Below are 20885 nucleotides of genomic sequence, written 5' to 3' on the forward strand. Positions count from 1 at the left end.
CAGAGACAGAGTGGGGAACAGAACAGGCAGACTGACGAAATACACCGCTGAGGGGAGCAGCGGGCGAGACAGGAGAGGTCTGCTCGCTATGTGGGTTGCTCCGAGGCCGGTGGGGATTGAACCGGCACTGCAGAGGCTGTGGACAGCCTCATAGCACTGGGCTCAACCGCCTGTGCCACAAGGGAGGCCCAGTTTCCTTTTCTATAAAAATTGTTATAATACCACCTATTTCTCAGTTTTTTTTATTTTTCAGTTTTTATAGGGATTCCATTAGATAATCTATGTAAAGCTGGTAGTATAGTAGTTTCTATTCCTAATAATGATGATTTATTGCATGAATCAAGTTTATCTTGTGACCACTATTATTCAGATAGCTCTTTTAGTCACTGAAGTAGAAATCACATTTTGATGACCCCAGTGGGACCACTCCCGCTACTCCTTGCCTTTTCCCCTCCATGCACCTGACGCTGGCCTCCTTGGGGTCACTGATGCTCAGTTTGAGTCTTCATGTTGGCATCTACTTTCCAGACTTGATCCTGGACCAACAAGAACTGTTCAGTGACCTGAATGACAGCATGAGGGTTAAAGTGCGGGAAGCCCTTCTCAAAAAGCATCATCATCAAAATGAGAAGAAGAGAAATAACCTCATTCCGATTGTTCGCTCCTTTGCGGAAGTTGGTAAGAAGCAGTCTGATCCACATTCGATGGATAAAAATGGTAAGATTATTAGGAGAGACTGTTGTCTCTTTTCAATAATAAGACATTCTGGAGATACTAAATTGCTAGAGGAGAGCAGCTGGATTTGTCTCCTGCTCTTCCCTGCTCACACAGTACTTTCGGCTTGATGGGTGAGATGGGTGGCAAGGACTGGTGCCCCCACTCTGGGCACTGGGGATGCATGCCATAGACAGGGACTTGTGCCCCAGAGTTACCCACACTGGGGATAATTTGGAGCCAGAGAAGATCATCTGGAGCCTTTTCGAGAGTAAACAATTGTCTTAGACTATGTTTAAATATGGTAATGTAGGCTCTGGAACTTTTCAGCTTGAACTTCTGACTTTACCACTTGCAAAGGCAAGAGGTTGAGGAATATTCCTAAACCTTTTTAAGTCTCATTTTCTTATCTCTAAAATTATGATGATTACTCTACTTTGGAATCTACTCCAAAGTAGAATCTACTTTGGAATCTACTTTGGAATCTACTCCAAAGTTTATTGTGAGACTTTAATAAATTAATCCATGTATCACCTTAGCCAGGCGCATGGTGCTGGTGGGGGGCGGCTTATAAATCAACTGATTGATTTCTTTCTGTGGTCAGGCTGGGCCTAACCTGTTGAGCTCCTTGTCCCCACATTTACTGAATCACCCTGTGCAGGGGATATGCATAGGCATCTATGTATTGGGAAAATTTTTCCTAGAAGTCTCTGATAAGCACCCCAGGTGAAGGAGTATTACCTTCATGGAGGAGAAAAAGGGTCACAAATGTGTTCAAACAGAAGATGCAAAAGTAGTGAGATCTGTGTCCTCGCTTTAGCACTAAATAAAGTAAGGAAATAGGTCTGTGTGGGACCTGGCTTCATAATCATCTCAACCTCTTCTCCATGTGGGCTTTGCAGGAGATAGTCATCGCTGGCTGATGACGGGTGGGGTGTATCTGAGGGGGAAGGGCAAGGGCTCAGAGAATTATGTTCGCTTGTCTCTACACAGGCCAAACTGTGTCTCCTCAGTCTGTTCCTCCTGCAAATCTTGAAGTAAAAAATGGGCTGAATTGTGAACACAGCCCTGTGGATTTAAGCAAGGTGAGCAGCGACATGGAAATTGGCTCATAAGCCTAAGAGCAGTTCTATTGGAACCCAACGCCCAATATCTGGAAGCTGGGTATGCTTGGATAGCTCAGGATACATGCTCCAGCACTGGAGCTGAAAGGGTCTGTAGAACCTTCTGCAGAAAAGGAGGCCCGTTTTCTCATGTCTTCTCCCTTCTAATCCAGCCTGAATGGGGCTGACTTATCAGTTTGTTCTACCAGGTTCAATATGCTGAAACACACTAACCTCTGAGAATCCTTCCTTCAAAGCTTCTGGTTTGTCAGTTGTTTTTTGTTACCTACTGTCCTCTTACCTCTAGGGATTTTGTCAGACCATATTTTTGCTACTGTTTCCTAAAACCATGTCATAACTGAAGCTTTTCTTGGGGATGGTGGCTCTGTTGTCTGAGGCTCGCTACAGCATTGGTGCTCCACTGCAGCTTCTGGTCCAAGCCTCGATCTCCCTGCCTCTCTTCTTGCTCTGGTCTGTCCTTGACACCTCTTCCTGAAATACAGATAGTGCCTTGTCGCTTCCTGTTCATAATGTTCCCTGTTTCATTTAGAAAACCTGAAGCCTCTGTCAAACCATTCAAGGAGAAAATTTAACCTGGAACTTCAAAAACATTCTCCTTTGAGGAAGGGTGGTATAATGGAAGTCAAGTCAGAGCACCTGGATATTAATTCTCCCAGAGGCTTTGTGATCCTGAGCAAGTCAATTTCACCTCTGTAGGTGTCACTTGCTTTATTTTTAAAATATGAAAGGGGGTGAATAAGACCTATCTTTCCCATCTTGCAGGATTATTATAAGGATCAAATAAATACTGTGAGAAAACACTTATGAAATCATGACATGACATTTGAATGTAAGGTGTGAGGAGGATGATTGATGTTTGTGGTGATAGCTACCAACTTGTCAGAAGTTTCTTTTGGACTTTCAGGTGGACCTTCATTTCATGAAAAAAATTCCCACTGGGGCAGAGGCCTCAAACGTCCTGGTTGGAGAGGTGGATACTCTTGACCGCCCCATTGTTGCCTTTGTGAGGTTGTCACCAGCCGTTCTTCTCTCAGGCCTGACAGAAGTTCCCATCCCAACTAGGTAAATGCAAAGACAGCAAAATTGAGTACATTCTGTCTTTATGCATTGTCATAAATCACAGACTTATGTGAGCTCTGGTGAAAGAAACCAGCCAAAGCCAAAATTTGGGATTAATTAGGATTAAAATTCACAGTGATATCAGAAAACTAGGGTTTAGTTGATTAACCTCTACACAGGGAATTCCAAGACTTTTAAGTGTTACTTTTCAGTACTTACAGCCTTGGAAATGGAGAACTGAAGAGCATTCACAGGGCGTAGCAAGGACCAGTCATTGTAACGAGGAGTCTAAGTCTTACTCTCCCAGTTCTATAGCGCTGTGTCTCGGAAACCTTTCCTCTTTGAGCAAAGGTATTGATGTCTCTTTCCACAGTTCTGGCAGGATTTGGTTTGCAAATATATCCACCTTGTTCAAAAGGCCATTCATGCACTCTGAAGGTGGTGATTCAGAACCCCATTAATTTTACAGGGTATTCAGATGCCCAGAAAACAACTTAGACTCTTCCTCAGGGCTTGCTCGTTTCAACTTCCTTGTCCCACTCCTCTGCCCATCATTTTCTTATTAGAACAACAAATAAGAATCAGATAACCTTGAATTTGTACTACAATACCATGTATTGTAAAAGTGCCCTTTCATAGCAAGGAATTGTATCTATGGAAAACCCAAGAATTTTAACCACGTTATTGAATGGGTTCATACAAATAGTTTCCATGCCCATAGTGGAGCTATTAGATCAAGGTAACTAGGTCTGCCCCATTATTAGGCTGTCTTCTTTTATTGAAGATACCATGATGATTTGTATTTGATAGGAGAGAGAAATGCTCTGCTATTTAGAAAGCAGTCAGATGCCACTTCTTTATATTTACTTACATAATTTCATTCTTTGTGTGTTTTGCTAGATTTTTGTTTATCCTATTGGGCCCAGTAGGGAAAGGTCAGCAGTACCATGAGATTGGCAGATCCATGGCCACCATCATGACCGATGAAGTAAGTGCCACCTTTGCTTTCAGTCATGCATCTCATAAATATTGAGTGTTTACTCTGTGCCAGGCAATGAGCTAGTAGTTGGTGACAAAACAATTACAATTGCAGTGTCTTCTAGAAAGCAGTTCAGTCACTTTTCTGAATGCTTATTGTGGGAGGAGCACGCCCCCTGGGGGATTTTTCTTCCTATGTCATTTCACCCTTCTTGAAAAATCAAGGATTCAGAGAAATCTTTTTCTGAGAAAATTATTGTTACCAAGCAGGCTATCTAGAGTTGAAAAATATTAAGGCTGAGTGAACATTTTAGAGAGGATGGTTAGTTAAATGCATTCAAGCTATTTACACAGAGAAACCTCCCTCCTACTCTATGTACAGGAGACCAGGTTGTGTAAGGGTCAGGGACATGAACTCAGGCACTGTAATGTGAATTACTCAGCAACCAGACATTTTGACTGTCCGGTGCTGAACCCCCACTGCATCCTCTGATAAGGACAGCGGTGCTTGTGGAAGTTTCCAAGCAATACTTTCAAGGCATATGTCCAACAGGCAGTAGGAAACAGATTGTGTTTTACGAGCTCTCCTTGATTTCATGAAGGACTGTCGTTAGTAATTCCATCCAGGTTTTCTAGCCATTATGGTCAGAAAAGTTTCCCCATGCATCTTGCCTCTGTTCCCTGTCTTTGAGGAGATAACAGAATTACACAACTTCAGAGTCATGTCTTGTCTCTTCATATTCTTACAAATATGTAGTTCTTTTGACCTATCTCACCTTTTACTTTTATCCTTCCCCTGGCAGAGATAAAAAATCAAGGGGTTGACAGGTGGTGACTTTAATGTCTAGCTGATAATTTTGGCTCTACCTCTGAGAGCAGGAGGGAGCTGGGATAGGTTCAAGCTGGGGTTGATGTGTCAGCTGGGGTAGGGCTTCTGCGTGTTTCCCCGGATAGAAACCGCTTGTCTCACTTGTCCTTGCATAGAAAAAAATCCTTTACTGTATCCATTGGTAATTGTTTCAAGTAAAGTTATTTTCAGTTTTCCTGAGGGTTTTTTTCCTTTCCACAGATTTTTCATGATGTGGCATACAAGGCAAAAGAACGAGATGATCTCCTGGCGGGGATTGATGAGTTCCTAGACCAAGTGACAGTGCTCCCTCCAGGAGAGTGGGACCCCTCCATTAGAATTGAACCACCCAAAAATGTCCCTTCCCAGGTAAGGTATGCACACTAGCCAGTGTGGCTTGATGTCTCTTACTGAGTGCCCACCACAGACAAAGCAAAGCCCATGTGGGTACATGCTAAGAAAATTAAGACAGAGTCCTGCTTCAGGATAGCTAGGAAGTCAGAACAGTAATAATGTGGTAAACATTATTAGAAGTCAGAACAGTAAATATGTGGTAACATGGATTAGCTGAGGTATGATGGGATCAGTCAGCATTACCCTAGGATGGATTTTAAGCCAACTTTTGAAGAATGGATGTGGAATGGGAGAGAGGGGAGGACATTTCTTGGGAGTATAATGTGTATATCATGCATGAAGCTATTAATGAAAAGAGCCAGTTGTATAAAGAGAGCAAAAAAAGTCCCCCATACTTTTTGACAGGTTGAATAAAGGGAGGAGCTCCTGGTGTGTACTAGACACCTGACCAGGTGCTTTACATATGCTAATTCAGTCTTCCCAGCAACTTCTCCAAATAGGTGCAGGAAGTCCTCACTTAACGTTGTTGATAAATTCTAGGAAACTGTGACTTTAAGCCCAATGAGGTACAAGGAAACCAGGTTCTTGAATAGTGTTTCATTCAGGATTGATCTGGCATATTTTCTCTTCAGCATTACAGTGAAACAAGTTGAGCAAAGTGGCATCATTCAAGGGCCTATTGTATTGTTATCCTTAGTTTTACAAATGAGGACTAAGACTGTCTTCAAAGTTTTAAGTTAAGGGGAGGTGTGGGGGTGTGGGGGGTGTTAAGAGAAGGCGGGGGAGGGGGGTGCCGTTTGGCTAGCAGATTTAAAACTGGAATTTGGTCATACCTGCTGCCAAGGTTCCTGTCTTTCTCTCTATTTCTGGGCAAGGCAGAGTTAGGTATTAGGAGAGGAGGAGGGGAGGACAATTATTTTTTTTCCAGGAAAGTCAATGAATTGTCCCAAATAAGTAAACACATTTGAAAGCTAAAAATAGTTGGGTATTATCTGGCTGCTTTTGCATGATTTCATCACTATCTCCCCTATTCACAGGAAGAACAGCATAGACGGCTGACTTTACTAATTTTGTGGTTCTTTGTTAAAAGGAAAAAAGGAAAATGCCTGGAGTTCCAAATGGAAATGTTTGCCACATAGAACCAGAACCACATGGGGGTCACAGCGGTCCAGAACTTCAGCGCACGGGGCGGTAAGTTCTGGCATGTTTCACAGCTGACATTGCTCACTGGGCAGAAGCTGTGTGAAGGAGTGAGTCATACTGTGCTTTCAGCCTTCTTTTCTGTGGTGTCGTAATTGGCTGGGAATGACTTTTCAAGTGGAACACTGGCGACAAGTATTATCAAAAATTGTGTTTATTCATTCAGGTTTCTGAAGCCATCTTGTCTCATCTGTAGACCTTTCCACACATAAGCTCCCTCTGATTTGAACACAGGTCCTCTTTCCTCATTCTGGGCTAACTGCTAAATATCCCTTGTCTCAGTTTAGGTATAATTTCTTTTGGAAAGCCTTTTCGGACTTTCTATAAATGGGGTTAGGTGCTGTTGGTACCACAGCATTGAGTTCTGAACCCTACCCATTTGCCATCCTTTCTCCCAAGCCCCCACCCTTATCATAACTCATTATTACTGCTTGAGTCTTTTTCTTTTCTGCTAGATTATTTGTTCTATAAGGGCAAACCCCCTGGCCTCTTATATTCCTACCACGCAGCACTATGCCCGACACAGGATAGATAGTATCTGATGAATGAACACTTTTAAAATAATGCTTTTTCTGTAGCGTGAGTGGACTAGGTGTGGATAAACAAATATTAAGAAACTTAGGGTAGAAAAATAGTTACTATTTGGGTGTTTGAGAATTGACAATTTATTCTTTTAGGTCAAGATTTTAAGGGCTGATATTCAAGGAGGAGGTTCTCTGTGGTTGGTGAAGGAAACATGTCCTCAGATTAGTAGATTTTATTGCCAGAAAGAAAGGTGTTAAAAGGGGGTGATAGTTTGGGTTGGAGCGACATCTAGAGGTATCCACCAGATGGTGGGAGAAGGTTTGAGACTAGGATGCTGGCTTTGTAAGTTGTGCTTGTATCTAACAGGGGTTTGCTGGTCAAGAATCTATGGACAGGATGCTGACCATGGAAGGAGCTTTTACGGTCCTCTACACCTGCGCCTTCCGATTATTTTTTCCCTCCTTACTTGAAGTTGTATACTTCCCCCCTTTTTTTAATCCTCAGAATTTTCAGAATTTTACCCAATGGAAGTTCAGGTTTGGGATTTTTCTTTTTTTGGAATTGTGGGAAGTAATTTATTTTTCCTGTCTTGGAAATTCCGGGAGAGGTCAGGAGAAGAGACCAAGAAACAGGCGAGAATGGCGCTTCATCAGCAGCCTTCTGGCAGGGTGGTTTGTTTCCTGGCTGGGGGAAATTATTTGAAGGTGGGGCAGATCACTAGGCTCTGGGGAGGGGGCATTGGAGCAAACGAAATTGATGGAAGGGGAGCACTGAAGTAAGGAGTTTGCCATTTTCTTTAATGTTGGGAGAGGTCTGGATTGGGTGGAGGCCTGTTATTGAGAGGCAGTTAAGTGAAGGATGAAACAGTCCTACAGGTGGTGTTTTGTTTTTTTTTTTAGGGGAAGGGCTTTGTATATGGATTTGCTGATATTTCAGAATTATGATTTATCTTTTAAATATAAAGACTGTCCATGTCCATACCCCAGGCCTTAGAGAATTTGAAAATAGTGGCAATAAAGGGCAAGGTTTCCTTCACACAGATATATGCGCAGAGGTGAGATTTTAGGATTTTTTTTTTCTTTTTGGTGTCAAAGAGAGAATACTCTAGGGTTCTAGGCTTTTTGAGAGGGTCACTTAGAGTCAATTCCACATGGGGTTCTGGGACACCATTAGATTGAATCTTAACAGTTATAGAATCTCAGACATGGTGGTTCATGTCCCAAAAGAAAATCCTGTACCTGGACCATCACGTGCTTAATCACTAAAATCCAAATACCTTTACTCACAAATTCAAATGGAGCTTGAGGAAGTTTTCTCATAATGTCACGTTGAATTTACAGAATTGGCAACGTTGAAAGGAAGGATTATCCGGGCTAGTTCTGCTTTGTGTGAGAGATAACTACCTCTTCCTGAGCTCCTGAAGTTTTCCTCAGAGTCCTTAGTACAAGGCAAATGGCCTTCCTTCCACTCTGGCCTTTGAGGCCAGGTCGGTGACCTAGTGCCTGCATTAGGGATCTTCATTCCTGCCAACTCTGGCCTCGTTCCCAAGCTCAGATTATGTAGGAAGGGAACATGAACCTTCCCCTGAAGATGGGCATCCTTGTACTTTTCAGACTTTCCTAGACTACAGGCTCAAAATACATTATTCTGTTTTTTTTTTTCAATTCCTTATATTAGTTATGTTTCTTTGAGGTGGTATGAAATGAGGGACAAATGTGGAGAGTTAGGAAATGTTATCCTTGTTAAGTAGGGAAGTATTTGAAGATGAAGTCGTGTAGACTGTAAGAAGGGGAAGGAGACAAAGTTGAAAACAGTACTCTGGAACCCGTGTTATCTAACTCTCCAAGTCAGGGCTCAGGCAGTGTCTCAGACTCCCCGACACCAAGGCAGGGAGATTCAGTGCGCATTCCCATATGCAATGATGAAGGAAGTCTGACTGCAGGTTCCTAGCCAAAGACTTCACAGTAGGGAGGATGCTCTAGAAAGGGTTTTTCTAAGGTAGACTCATGTACCTTATGGGAATGCCACATTTGGGAAAGTTTAATGAAAAAAAGAATCAGGAACTGCTATCATGATGACCTCCCTCTGCCCCCAAACACTCTTCACACCAGTTTCTTTGAAAGTACACCAGACAAGTGGCTGGCTGGCTTGTCCCTAAAGCCCTCCAGAGAAGGGCTTCCTAGCAGTGCTACAGAGCTAGTGCCCCTCTAGGCCAGGTTGGTCCTTTCTTGTATCAAACTTAAATTCATATCACTGTGCCTTCTGTTCCCAAAGACTTGAAACATAGCATTGAAAAGGAAAGGCGGTCTCAAATGGAGAGGAGCATCCCTGCTGGAGTAACAGCTGCTCGAGGTGCAGTTGTAGCCTGATTTTATGCATAAATGAAGTGCAAAGCTGATTCCATCAGTGGTATTCAGAAATGTTATTATTTTATAGATATACTATTGATATGAGCCTCAGAACTTTTATCACCTCTTTTACTCTCTGTCAGGCAGAGGGATGTCCTCCTTTTCTGGGGTTTTCAAATACACTGCACATAAATCTTTCATCTGTTGCTCACAGACACTCCTCCCTAAAGGTGCCTCCAGTGCCCAGGGCCTGACCAATTATGGCAGCACCTCAGCTTGCCTCAGTGGGGTCCAGCACATTATTGCAGAAGGAAATTCTTCTCCCAGAAAACTACCCTCCAGAGGAAGGTCACATTGTGATTAGGAGGTAATACTCACATAGTTTTAAGATGCTGTGTTGACTCAGGACCTGTAAACACTTGAATCTTACCCCCAACTAATTGTAGCTGCCTTGCTTGTGAGGTCTTTGTGGAGCCTTGTATTCAGAGGAGAGAGCAAGACAACGTGACACTTTCATACAAACTAGAGCTTTGATCCCGCACCCTGAGGCAGAGCTCTCCTGCTCAAGGTTAGGCTGTGTGGACACTCCCTAGCTAAGCTGGGCTACAGGCAGGCCGAGACCAAAGCAGTCAAAGGCTGCCTTTGCTTCTCTCTCCTAAACCCAGATCCAGATTGTGATGTCACTGCTATAAGTTCTATAAGTTGATAAAGTTAGTGAATCCCAATTAATCCCACCCAAATGGAGGAAAAGAACAGTGGGTAGGATGGAACGCTGTCTGCACCAGGCCTGCCTCATCCCGTTGTACCGGCTTAGACAACTAGATGAACGCATGTGAGTGGAGAAAGAACTGGCACAGTTCCAGGTCTTGTGGGGCTCCCCCAGGATCTTCGGCATCCAGAGAGAGAGAGCTGGCCCTGCCCCCTCTTAGGAGAGAGCAGCTTGCTGCTTATGTTACTGTTTTGAGTTTTCAGTTTCAGAAAATGTCAAACATATGAAAAAGAAAGGTGAATAGTATAGTGAACCCGATGTGTCCATGTATGGTTATCAACATTTGGCCAGTCTTGTTTCATCTCTTGCTTTCTATGTAATTGTTTTTTTTTTTTTATGTTTTCTAGATTATTTTAAGCCAAATCACCGGTACCATGTCATTTTACCTGTAACTACTTCAGTATGTATCTGTTTGATAAGAGATTATTAAAAATAACTATCATGCCATTATGAAATCTAACACAATTAACAATAATTCTCTTAAATTGTCTAATTTTAAGTCCAGTTTCAACTTTTTGTGATTATCTTAGCAACATCATTGTAGAGTTCATTTATTTGATGCAGGATCCAATCAAAGTTGGCATTGCATTTAGTTATTATGTCCTCATTCCAGAGCGGCTCATCTTTTTTTTTTTTCCATGCCTTTGATTTGCAGAAGAAACCAGTAGTTTGTCCCGTAGAATGCTAAATGGCCCTTTTTGTTACTCACCTAACAACTTTCACTGTAGTACAGTGACTGTACTCTTAGAAAAATTGACCCTGACAGAGAACACTACCACTTCTTGGTGTGAGGTGTCTTGCTCTTGATCTATCTCATTTGTGGGTAGTAGAGAGGGGTCCTGAATTCCCCTCTTCAAGCCTGTTGTTTCTACCTCCTGATTAGCTCTTGGAATTCATCCACTTCTCCCAATCTGCTGCCTCTAGTTTTAGCTCATGTGCCACTAATCATCTCTGCCAGAGTGATCCTTCCAGAATGCATGTTTAGTTATGTTGCCCCTTTGTTTATAATCTTCAGTGATTTAACATATCATTAGAATAGAATTCTATTTTATTTTTAATTTTTTGAAGCTTTTTTACTATATAATTTATTTACATATATTTATTTTACATCATTGTTCTTTTTTTTTTTTTTTTACAGTGTTTGCTTTCTTTTCTCAGGTCTCCTCCCCATAGAATTTCCACCACCAAGTCACCCGTGCATCATCACCATAGTCCCTTGTGCTCCTCCCGCCCTAGAATTTTATTTCTTAAAACGGTTCACGAGGCCTCTTGTGATTTGGCTTCTCTAACTTCTCTGGTCAAATCTGTTGGTTCTTGCCCCTCCCACAATCTCTTTCACCACCTTGATCCCTCCCTTTGCACTCACCCCTGAGGGTTACCCATGCTAGACCCTCTGCCTCATCTGACTAACTCCTGGTCATTTCCGCCTACCTACTGGTCAGTGCCATCCCTCCCTGTTCTAAGCTGCTGCAGCACCCGCACAACACTGCCTGTCTCCCGCATGAGACTGTTGGTCCTGGAGAGAGGGGCTGTGTTTGTTTTGCTCACTGCTTGAACCAAGTATCTGATACTCCTTGTCAATTGCATGCTAATTTCTCAAGAGTAGGATAGATAGTTATTTTGAGTAGGTGAATACATGTGATAGGGGTGTTCTTTTTTTTTTTTTTTAAGGATTTATTTATTTATTTATGCATACAAAAGCTGGGATGTAGGCTAGAGGTGCCAGGGGGTGAGAGAATTCACCAGAGACAGAGTGGGGAGCAGAACTGGTAGACTGACTGAAATCCACTGCTGAGGGGAGCAGCGGGCGAGACAGGAGAGGTCTGCTGCACCATGGGGGCCACCTCCCTGGCCAGGGTTCGAACTTTTGCTGCAGTAGCTGCAGACTGCTTCATAGTGCTGACGCTTAACCCCTTGCACCACCAGGGAGGCCCCAATAGGGGTGTTTTATCTAGAAAACATAGTAAAACTAACACTTTTAATACCTTGAATTGGTTTTGCACATTTCCTCCTAACAGCTTAGAGTCTGAAGCTAACACTTAATTTCATGGGTTTTTTTATGGTTGGTAATATGCATACCAATTTAATTTTCATTTTTTAAGATTTATTTATTTATACAAGAACTAGGGTACAGGTCAGAGGTGCGGGAGGGTGAGAGAATTCACCAGAGACAGAGTGGGGAGCAGAACAGCAGATGGACCTAAGACACTGCTGAGGGGAGCAGTGGATGAGACAGGAGAGGTCTGCCACGCCTGTGGGTTTCTCCCTGGCCGGCCGGGAATCGAACCCAGCTGCAGAGGCTGCAGACAGCTCAGTGCAGCGCTCAACCCGCTGCACCAACGGGGAGCCCTGTACACCAATTTATTAATTTTATACTTAACACAGTCATTCAAATTCATGTCTCTGGTTGCAAAGAATCTGTGCTGACTCCAAAGAGGTTTCTCCTACACTTGGATCAAGTTAAAGCCCAACTTGTATTACCTCAAAACAGAGCACATTTGAAGTATTTTTGAATGTGGGCTGTTTGTATGCTTTTGGGGAAGGGGGACTGTATTAGAGGCCTGTCTGCCATGTTTTCACAGGCTGTTTGGGGGCTTGGTGCTGGACATCAAGCGGAAGGCCCCTTGGTACTGGAGCGACTACCGGGATGCACTCAGCTTGCAGTGTTTGGCCTCCTTTCTGTTCCTGTACTGTGCCTGCATGTCACCTGTCATCACCTTTGGGGGATTGCTCGGAGAAGCCACTGAGGGACGAATAGTAAGAACTCTAACCATTTCATTGTTCCCAAACAAGACTTCAAGTATTGGCAGCTTGGTCTGGCGGGGGGTGGAGGGGGTGGGGGGAGAATTCTGTATGCTGGGACTGAGGAGAATGGATGTTTTGTACTGAATTACAATGATATTTTGACTTCATATCAAGCAGCAACATAGTTTTCCCTTTAAAACAGACTGTCTTCTGCAAGAGTATCAATTCCAGTAGATTATGGCCAGTTGGATTGTTCATTGCCCCAAGGATGGAAAAATGTGTGTTGATGTCATTTGAAAATAAGATTTAAGGTAACTCTGTATGGCAGCTTCTAGTTTGAATGGTATCATTGTGGTTTCCATAAATTTTTGAATACTGAATGGAGTCATGAAGAATAGGACTTAGTTGAGGAATCACGTGGATGTATTTGGGCACTGGAATTATCAAAGTGGTATCTGTTCACAGGAGTATTAGTGTGTATGCATCTTGTTACCTCAGTGACATGTCAGTGCACACACAAGAGCTAAGTCAGGGCAGACACAGTCCATGTGACCTACTAGAGCTGGGTCATAGACTTAGTGGTGGTTTTTTCTCTCCTCAGAGTGCAATCGAATCTTTGTTTGGTGCCTCCATGACCGGGATTGCTTATTCCTTATTTGCGGGACAGGCGCTTACCATCCTGGGAAGTACTGGGCCGGTGCTCGTGTTTGAAAAGATTTTGTTCAAATTCTGCAAGTAAGACATTTGGCTTTATGAAAACTGACTGGAGGTTGGTTATGGGCTGCTGGGGCTGACTGCCAGGCTTCTAGAGCAGCATATGCAGGACTGTGAGATGCCTGGTGGGGAACCTGGAGGAAGAACATTCATCCTGTTGCCCTGTCCCAGGGAGTACTTACCACATCTAAAATCTCCAAGCTCTCAGAGTCTTTCAGAGCTTTCTTAATGTCCCTCAGCTATTCTTGATGTATCCTCCCCCATTTTGGGCACTTGTTTGTTTATTGAGGCTTAATTGACATATAATGTTTTACTGGTTTCAGGTGTAAGAATGTTTGTAATGATCTGATATTTGTATATATTGTGAAATGATCACAATAAGTCTGCATCTAAGTCTTGACTTTTTATCTTAAAAAAAATTCCCTATCTAACTCAAACTCCTCCCCTTCTATGGAAAGTCAGTATCTTTCAAATCAGCTTTTAGTTTTCTTATGTACCCCCTTCATATGCTGGCTGCTAGCAGTGGAGCGGGCTAAGCAGTTTGCCTACTTTTCTTATAGAATCTTTCATTCATTTTATCTGAAAAATAGGAGCATGTGAGATAAGGTCTAGCCCCCTTTTCTTATCTACAAGAATAAGATCTTAATTAATGGACAGTAATGGCAGGAGTGTGTGGGACAATTCCTTCTTTCTCCGCTGTCTGTGTCCTATGGCAGAAACCACCAGCGAAGCAGTTTTCTCACACCCTTTCCAAGGCAACATTTAAGAGTGAAGGGCAGTCAGAACAGAGATAAAGTGTTGTGGATATTAGGAAATAATCACATTGCTGACCCTGTGTCTCTTACTGCCATCCATTCTTGCTTTCTGATGACCTTTTGTCTTGTTTCAGAGACTACGCCCTTTCATACCTCTCGCTGCGAGCTTGTATCGGACTGTGGACTGCCTTCCTCTGTATTGTCCTTGTGGCAACTGATGCCAGTTCCCTTGTCTGCTACATTACCCGCTTCACTGAAGAAGCGTTTGCCTCACTGATTTGCATTATTTTCATCTATGAAGCAATAGAAAAGCTGATTCACCTGGCAGATACCTACCCTATCCACATGCACAGTCAGCTGGACCACCTTAGCCTGTATTAGTAAGTATGCTGCCTGCTTTTTTAAAAAATTGAACCAAGGGTATGGGTTTAATGGTTGAGGTAGGGTCCCAGGCGCACTCCTATTAAGGAGGTTTCTTGGTCCTCTGGGAAACAAAGCTCAGATACGGATTGGAGAATTGGGGATTTACCCAGAGCAGAACAGTGAAAATTGATGATAGAGAAGATGGACTGTGGGTGAAACCCAGAGGTAACTTGAGAAATGCTTTCCACAGCTTATCTTTTGGTCGTTGGATTGAGACTAAAATAGGCTGCAAATGTGTCAGAGAGAAATCAAGTTAGTTTTGGGGGAAGAACTACTTTTTGCAAGAATTTGTGAGCCCCTGGATCATGTTATCAAGAAAGAGAGTACTTTTTCTCTAAAAGTGTATACAGGTTACTCTTAGGAATCATTACATAGAGATAGATTAATAATTCTAGATCCATGGATTTTTTACTCTGTATCCAAAAAATCTAGAGCTCTATTTACTTGTATGTATTGTAACTCAAAAGATTGTTTTCTTCATGTGCTCAATGTATTTGAATTGACTGGAAAAGAAATGGCATTTTCAGCCATCTAGCAGTCTTTTTTCTCTGGGATGGTCCTCTCCTAATTATGACTAAAGGCCTTCATCCTTTTGCTCTGCATATCAAGTTCCTTCCCTCCTAGCCATACAGTTCTGCTGTGGAGGGTCTGATTGTGAGGTGTTGCCTTCCCAAAATGTCATATATTTGTAATCATATAGTAGGTACCTTGTCGGATGTGCTTCACTTAAAAATATGCACTTAAGGGTCTTCTGTGTCTTTTCATGGCATGGTAACTCATTTCTTTTTAGTGCTAAATAATATTTCATTGTCTGGATATACTACAGTACGTCAATTCACCTATGAAAGGACATCTTTGTTGCTTCCAAGTTTGGGATTTATTTTTTTTATATCTGAATGTGGGATTTTGTAGCTTTTTCTATACTTTTCATTTTCTTAATTTCCTCCAACTATTGTAATCTGTTGAGATGTTTTAGAACTTTTGTCATGCTATATTCTTAGAAGGTATACACATTAAATTCAGGGGTGAAGCAAAGTTGGTAGGAATGGCTACATTAGGTGAGTATACTGAGTCAGATCAGGCATGCAGCATGTTGGACTGGGAGGTCTTATTTTGGCCAGTATAACAGGTCTGATCTGGCTGGCTTAGATGGAGAAGGAGGGCTGGGAAAACCAGAGTATTAGGGTATTAACAGGGATGATCCAATATCAGGAAGCGCTTGCATTACAATTCTAGAAGACTCTAATTTTTAGAGTTATAATATGACAGGGATCTAGGGGTCAAGATATCGAGGCATAGAGAAAGCTGTTGAGAGTTAAATGGGGTATCAGATCCTTCTTGCTATTGACATAGGTAGAGTCTAAGAGAAACTGAGCAAGGATATTCCCAGGGCTAGTTATGGGCATAACAGATGCCAAGCTTGGTTGTCAGCACACTTTATCTGTGACCTGTATGCTGATTTGAATCTGTCCTTAGTAATGACTGACAGAAAAATCAGGCTGTGCTGGTCCTATAGATTGCTCTTAATCATTTGGACCAGTCCCAGGATCTGAAGTGAGCAAAGGGAAAAAAAGGCAGGCTCTGACGGAACCTGTGGCCCAGTCATGGCTAAAAAAGTCATTCAATACTTACTTGACTACTTGACTGCTTTCCTCAGGAGCATTTTTTTTTCTTTTCCTTTTCAGCTGCAGGTGTACTCTTCCAGAGCATCCAAACAATCACACCCTGCAGTACTGGAAGGACCACAGTATTGTGACCACAGAAGTCCACTGGGCTAACCTGACTGTTAGTGTAAGTCTGGGAGCTACCACATGCGCTAGCATTGTGACCACCAGGCTCAAGAGGGCTTTGAGGAGAAGCAGGGAAGCTCTGTGGCAAGCTCTGGCATTTATGAAAAAGAGCTTTTTATTATCCGTATTCTTTCATTTCCCCTTCGAAAGTTCTCTTTTTCCTAAAGGGAAAAGAAAATTAATTCTTTATTCTCTTCCATGTGCACCCTCCCCAGTGACCCTGGGTATGGATATTTGGGGATGAAACCAGGCAGGGCAGGGGGGCAGATCCAGGTTCTGTAGGACAGGAAGAACATTAATGTCTGGAAATCCTCTGTATTAAAAAACCACACTCTTCCAGAACCTTCTGTTTGCTCTGGCTAGTTCTGGTTTCATCTTCTAAGGTTAAGACATTAAGTAGTCTGCCTGTCTGGAAGGGGCTTGTGCAAGGGAGAGCCCCATAACTTCATGGAGGCAAGCAGATGCTCCTGAGAGCCAGGAAGCTAGTGCTTCCCAGCAGCTGTGGGATGGCAATGAGTGGTAAAATTGGAAGGAAACAGCTATTTATTCCCTTATGCCAACCTTTTATTACCCAGAATGCTTTTCCCCCTAGGAATGCCAAGAGATGCATGGAGAATTCATGGGATCTGCGTGTGGTCATCATGGACCTTATACTCCTGATGTACTCTTTTGGTCCTGTATTCTCTTCTTCACCACCTTCATTCTCTCAAGTACCTTAAAGACATTTAAGACAAGCCGCTATTTCCCAACCAGAGTAGGTAGCTTGCTTGTGTGTTTCTTTTTTGTGTTGAAATTCTAACAGCACAGAGCCTGTACTTAACTTCTATGCTGCTTACTGAGAAGATTGGCAGGTGGAGAGCTCCAAATGTCCGAATGTCCTGATGAGCCACCCTATGACATTTTCTTTTTCTAGTGTCAGGCTGCCTCTTTCATAGCTATGTGGTGTGGAATGAGGAGCTAATATTTAAAACGTTAAGAGTGCCAGGGGAGTTTCAGGTGGTGGTAGTATTCTCTAAAAACTACTAAGTTTCATATCCAGAATCTGTTTATTTTCATCTCCAGAATGCTGGTACATGTAGCCTGCAATAGCTGGAGCTAGATCCTGAATATAGTCATTGGGATGATTGCTTTGGATACTGAAGGGACCCTAACACCTGCTCCCAGGGATCATTCTGTGACAGTAATGTGACTGGTTTCATTGACTGCAGCAGCCAAAATGGTCTTGACCTGGTTTGCATGATTGAAGCCTCAGCAACCTTTCCCTGACAGAGATGGCGTTGTTTGTATTGTGACCAGTTTTGGGGGGGAGGGGCAGAATTAGACCCCAGGTATGGGATGACTAGGGGGTTCAATTCTTTGAAAAGGAGCCAAATCAGGAGAAAATGGTGATTTTCTGTAAGTGAGACACATTTGCAGAGCAAGATGTGTAGATGGGTAGGGGACTCAGTTGATTAAATCTTCAGCATACACACATACATGACTAAAGCACATTCTTAGACCTTAGGGAACCTGCAGAATAGTTAAAGGAGGCACATATCAAGTAAGTTCTGGGTCATTGTTTCTGGTTTGGACAAACCACTAATGAGTGGCAGTTGTGTGCTGACTACTTGCTCAGGACTGGGTTATATGCTATATGAGGAATGCAAAAGAAGTTTAAAACATGTTCTCTCCAATTCAATAGGAAGGAGAAAGCCACAAAATAGCCAGCTTGTTAGAAGACAATTGTAATTAGTTGGTGTCAATCTGGGATGTAAGTGCTGTAGGAACTGGGTGGAGAGAGGATCTCTGGGCTTCACAATGACCAAGGTGGGCCTCATTGGTGGGGCCAGCTACACGATCAGAGAATTTATGTAACATTGACAGGATACCTACAGAACCGGGGGAGGGGAGCTGGAAACTTCAGCTTTCAAAGGAAAGCAAAGTTAAGGTATTAGGGATATTGCATGTAGCTAAGACATATTTTTCTCTCTCTTAGAAGTTGAGATTAAGGCAGGCACTGGACCTTTCGGAGGTACTGTATTTTGTGTAGCTACAATAAACCCCAAACTGGGACATCTTCTTAGGGACAAAATGGTGATAAGTGCAATGGGGAGAAATAAAGCAGGAAAAGGGAATGCAGTAAATTCTGGGGTGGAAGGTGGTGACCAGTTTTAAGTAGGATCATCACAGATTTCATTAAAGTGGTATTTGAGTGAACATAAAGGAGGTAAAGGAGCTACCCAAGAAGTTACCTGCACGAAAAGCATTTGCGTAGAGGAATGAGAAGTACAGATTCTGAGATGGGAGTGAATCTGGCATGTTTAAGAAACAATGAGGGGCCTCCCCGGTGGCGCAGCAGTTGAGTGCTGGGTTGTGAAGCTGCCCGCAGCCTCTGCAGCGCCGGTTTGATCCCTGGCTGCTCCCCAGCCACTGGAGGAGGGTCCCACATGGCGCGCAGACCTCTCCTGCCACCCGCTGCTCCCCTCAGCAGTGTACTTCAGTCCTTCTGCCTGCTCTGCTCCCTGCTCTGGCTCTGGTGAATTCTCTCACCCTCCCGTGCTTCTGATTGTACCCAGTGCTTGCATAAATAAATAATAAATAATAAATAAATAAATAAATCTTAAAAAAAAAAAAGAAACAATGAGGAAGTGTGTGTGCAGCGTGATCAAGTGGGAGATCATTAAGAAGCTGGGGTCTGAGACACTGGTGCCAGTACGTGAGGATTCATAGACCAAGAAGGCTTTCGGGTTTTTAACTCAGTCACGTGAGAAACTCTTTCAGGGTGTTGGTAGAAGAATGGCATGATCCAACCTGTGTTTTGAATGATCTCACCAGTGACTTTACAGAAGGGCAGAAGCAAGGTTAAAAGGCTGCTGCACTTACCCAAACAGGGCTGGATGGTGGTTTAAACTGTGTAGGAGCAGTGAAGGTGGAGGGGAGGGCTTGAATTCTCATATGTTCTCAAGGTGGAGTAAGTGGGGCTTTCAGAGGTCTTAGATGTTGAGTTTGTAGGAGAAGAGGGGTTGGTGCTGCTGCTGAGATTCTGGGCTGGTAGAAATAGACCTTGACTGGTCTGAGAAAATCTTATCCCAAGTTCTCAGAGCTATTACCTAAACCTGGGGCTAAATGCTCTAATCAACATTCTTCCGAGATTGGGGTGGTTTAGATTAGAGTATGTCATCGGATTCATTTTTCCCTCATATCCACACTTTTTAGTTTCACATATAAATATCTTATTGTTTAAATATGCTTATAGTAATTCCACTATCAAATTAAAACACTTCTAAGGATTTTAAAGCCTCTTACAACACTGAATTCTTTTTTATTGTATTTAATCTGCTAACATGTTTTTTCTAATCCGTTCTCATGCCAGGTACGCTCCATGGTGAGTGACTTTGCTGTTTTCCTCACTATCTTCACAATGGTGATTATTGATTTTTTTATTGGCGTCCCATCACCAAAGCTTCAAGTTCCCAGTGTGTTCAAGGTAAACAAATCTCAGGGTGCTTGGTGCCCTCATGTAGTTCCACTGAATCTAGTTCTGACTTAATTTGAAAGACCTTTGCATATTCTACTCATGCAGTCATTTATATCTGAATCTTGCTTCTTGTGCCTTATCATTCAAAAAAAAAAAGCAAGCTCTTGAGGCCTGAGTTCAAGTCAGAAAAGCAAAAGAATAGAAAAGTTAAGGCTGTTTAATGAATGCAAAGTATTATTTATTTTTCATTCCACTTATTTTTAATGTTAAGATGTATAACGATGGGATGTGCACATTTCCGTAAACATATACCAGAAAATGTGGAGACATGGGTCCCTGAGCAAAGTCTGGAGAACAGCACTTCCGCTGCGTGTTAACTGTCGAAGGGCACAAGGAGGGATGGAAAAGCTCTATGCAGGACTTAGCCTTTCCACTCAGGAAAGAAAGAAGCCAGCCAAGGGACCTCATGCAGAGTCCAGGGTTCTGCCAGATTAATCATGGCTTCTCTTCAACCTTATTTTGTGTGTGTTTGTATAACTCTCTATAATCTATAATATTTTAAAAAAATACAAAAAATAAAATAAGTGACCAATATGTGGGTACTCCAAGTCTATTTCAGTTTGGGGACACTGAGTAGACAGAGAAGATGCTCAATTCCACAGATCCCACAGAGAGAAAACCTGGGCATACTCAGTGACTGGAGAGGAATCACAAGATGGCGGGAGAGACTGGGGAGGAAAAGGAAGGCAGGAATGAAGGTGCCATGTATGGTTGATCTTCTCATTCTCTTTCTCTCCCTGAAGTAGGCATAGTTAAAAATGCCATTTTTCACATTGCCTGAAATTTTATTTTATTTTGTTAAATTTTCTGAAATGCCACCAGTTAGAAATTCATGGATTAAAAAACACCCTCTTTAAAAATATACCTCTGAGAATATGTCATTCTCACCTTTGTGTAAGTGAGCACAGCACAGTCAACTTTTCTCTCTAGTCCTGAGGCCAGCCCTAGAGGAGCACTGGATTAAGTGTAAAAATAAGTAATTGGGAATATTAAGCAACCCTTGGGAAGGCTTCCTAATGGGTA

The 20885-nt window shown here is 42.7% G+C and overlaps 1 protein-coding gene across 1 annotated transcript in view; it reads left to right on the top strand.

Moving 5' to 3' along the window:
* Positions 1-20885, top strand: part of SLC4A8 (solute carrier family 4 member 8) — a gene marked incomplete at its 3' end in the record, with an annotated part of 57409 nt that overhangs the window by 21543 nt on the left and 14981 nt on the right. The window contains exons 6-17 of the mRNA XM_084256129.1: positions 529-717; positions 1708-1799; positions 2743-2900; positions 3798-3885; positions 4945-5091; positions 6167-6267; positions 12501-12675; positions 13265-13398; positions 14267-14512; positions 16241-16346; positions 16938-17099; positions 19698-19811. Coding sequence (XP_084112255.1) covers positions 529-717; positions 1708-1799; positions 2743-2900; positions 3798-3885; positions 4945-5091; positions 6167-6267; positions 12501-12675; positions 13265-13398; positions 14267-14512; positions 16241-16346; positions 16938-17099; positions 19698-19811 — 1712 coding nt within the window. The remainder of the gene's footprint in view (positions 1-528; positions 718-1707; positions 1800-2742; positions 2901-3797; positions 3886-4944; positions 5092-6166; positions 6268-12500; positions 12676-13264; positions 13399-14266; positions 14513-16240; positions 16347-16937; positions 17100-19697; positions 19812-20885) is intronic.

This window comes from Talpa europaea (assembly GCF_964194135.1).
Source record: "Talpa europaea genome assembly, chromosome: 15".
In the NCBI taxonomy this organism is placed as follows: Eukaryota; Metazoa; Chordata; class Mammalia; order Eulipotyphla; family Talpidae; genus Talpa; species Talpa europaea.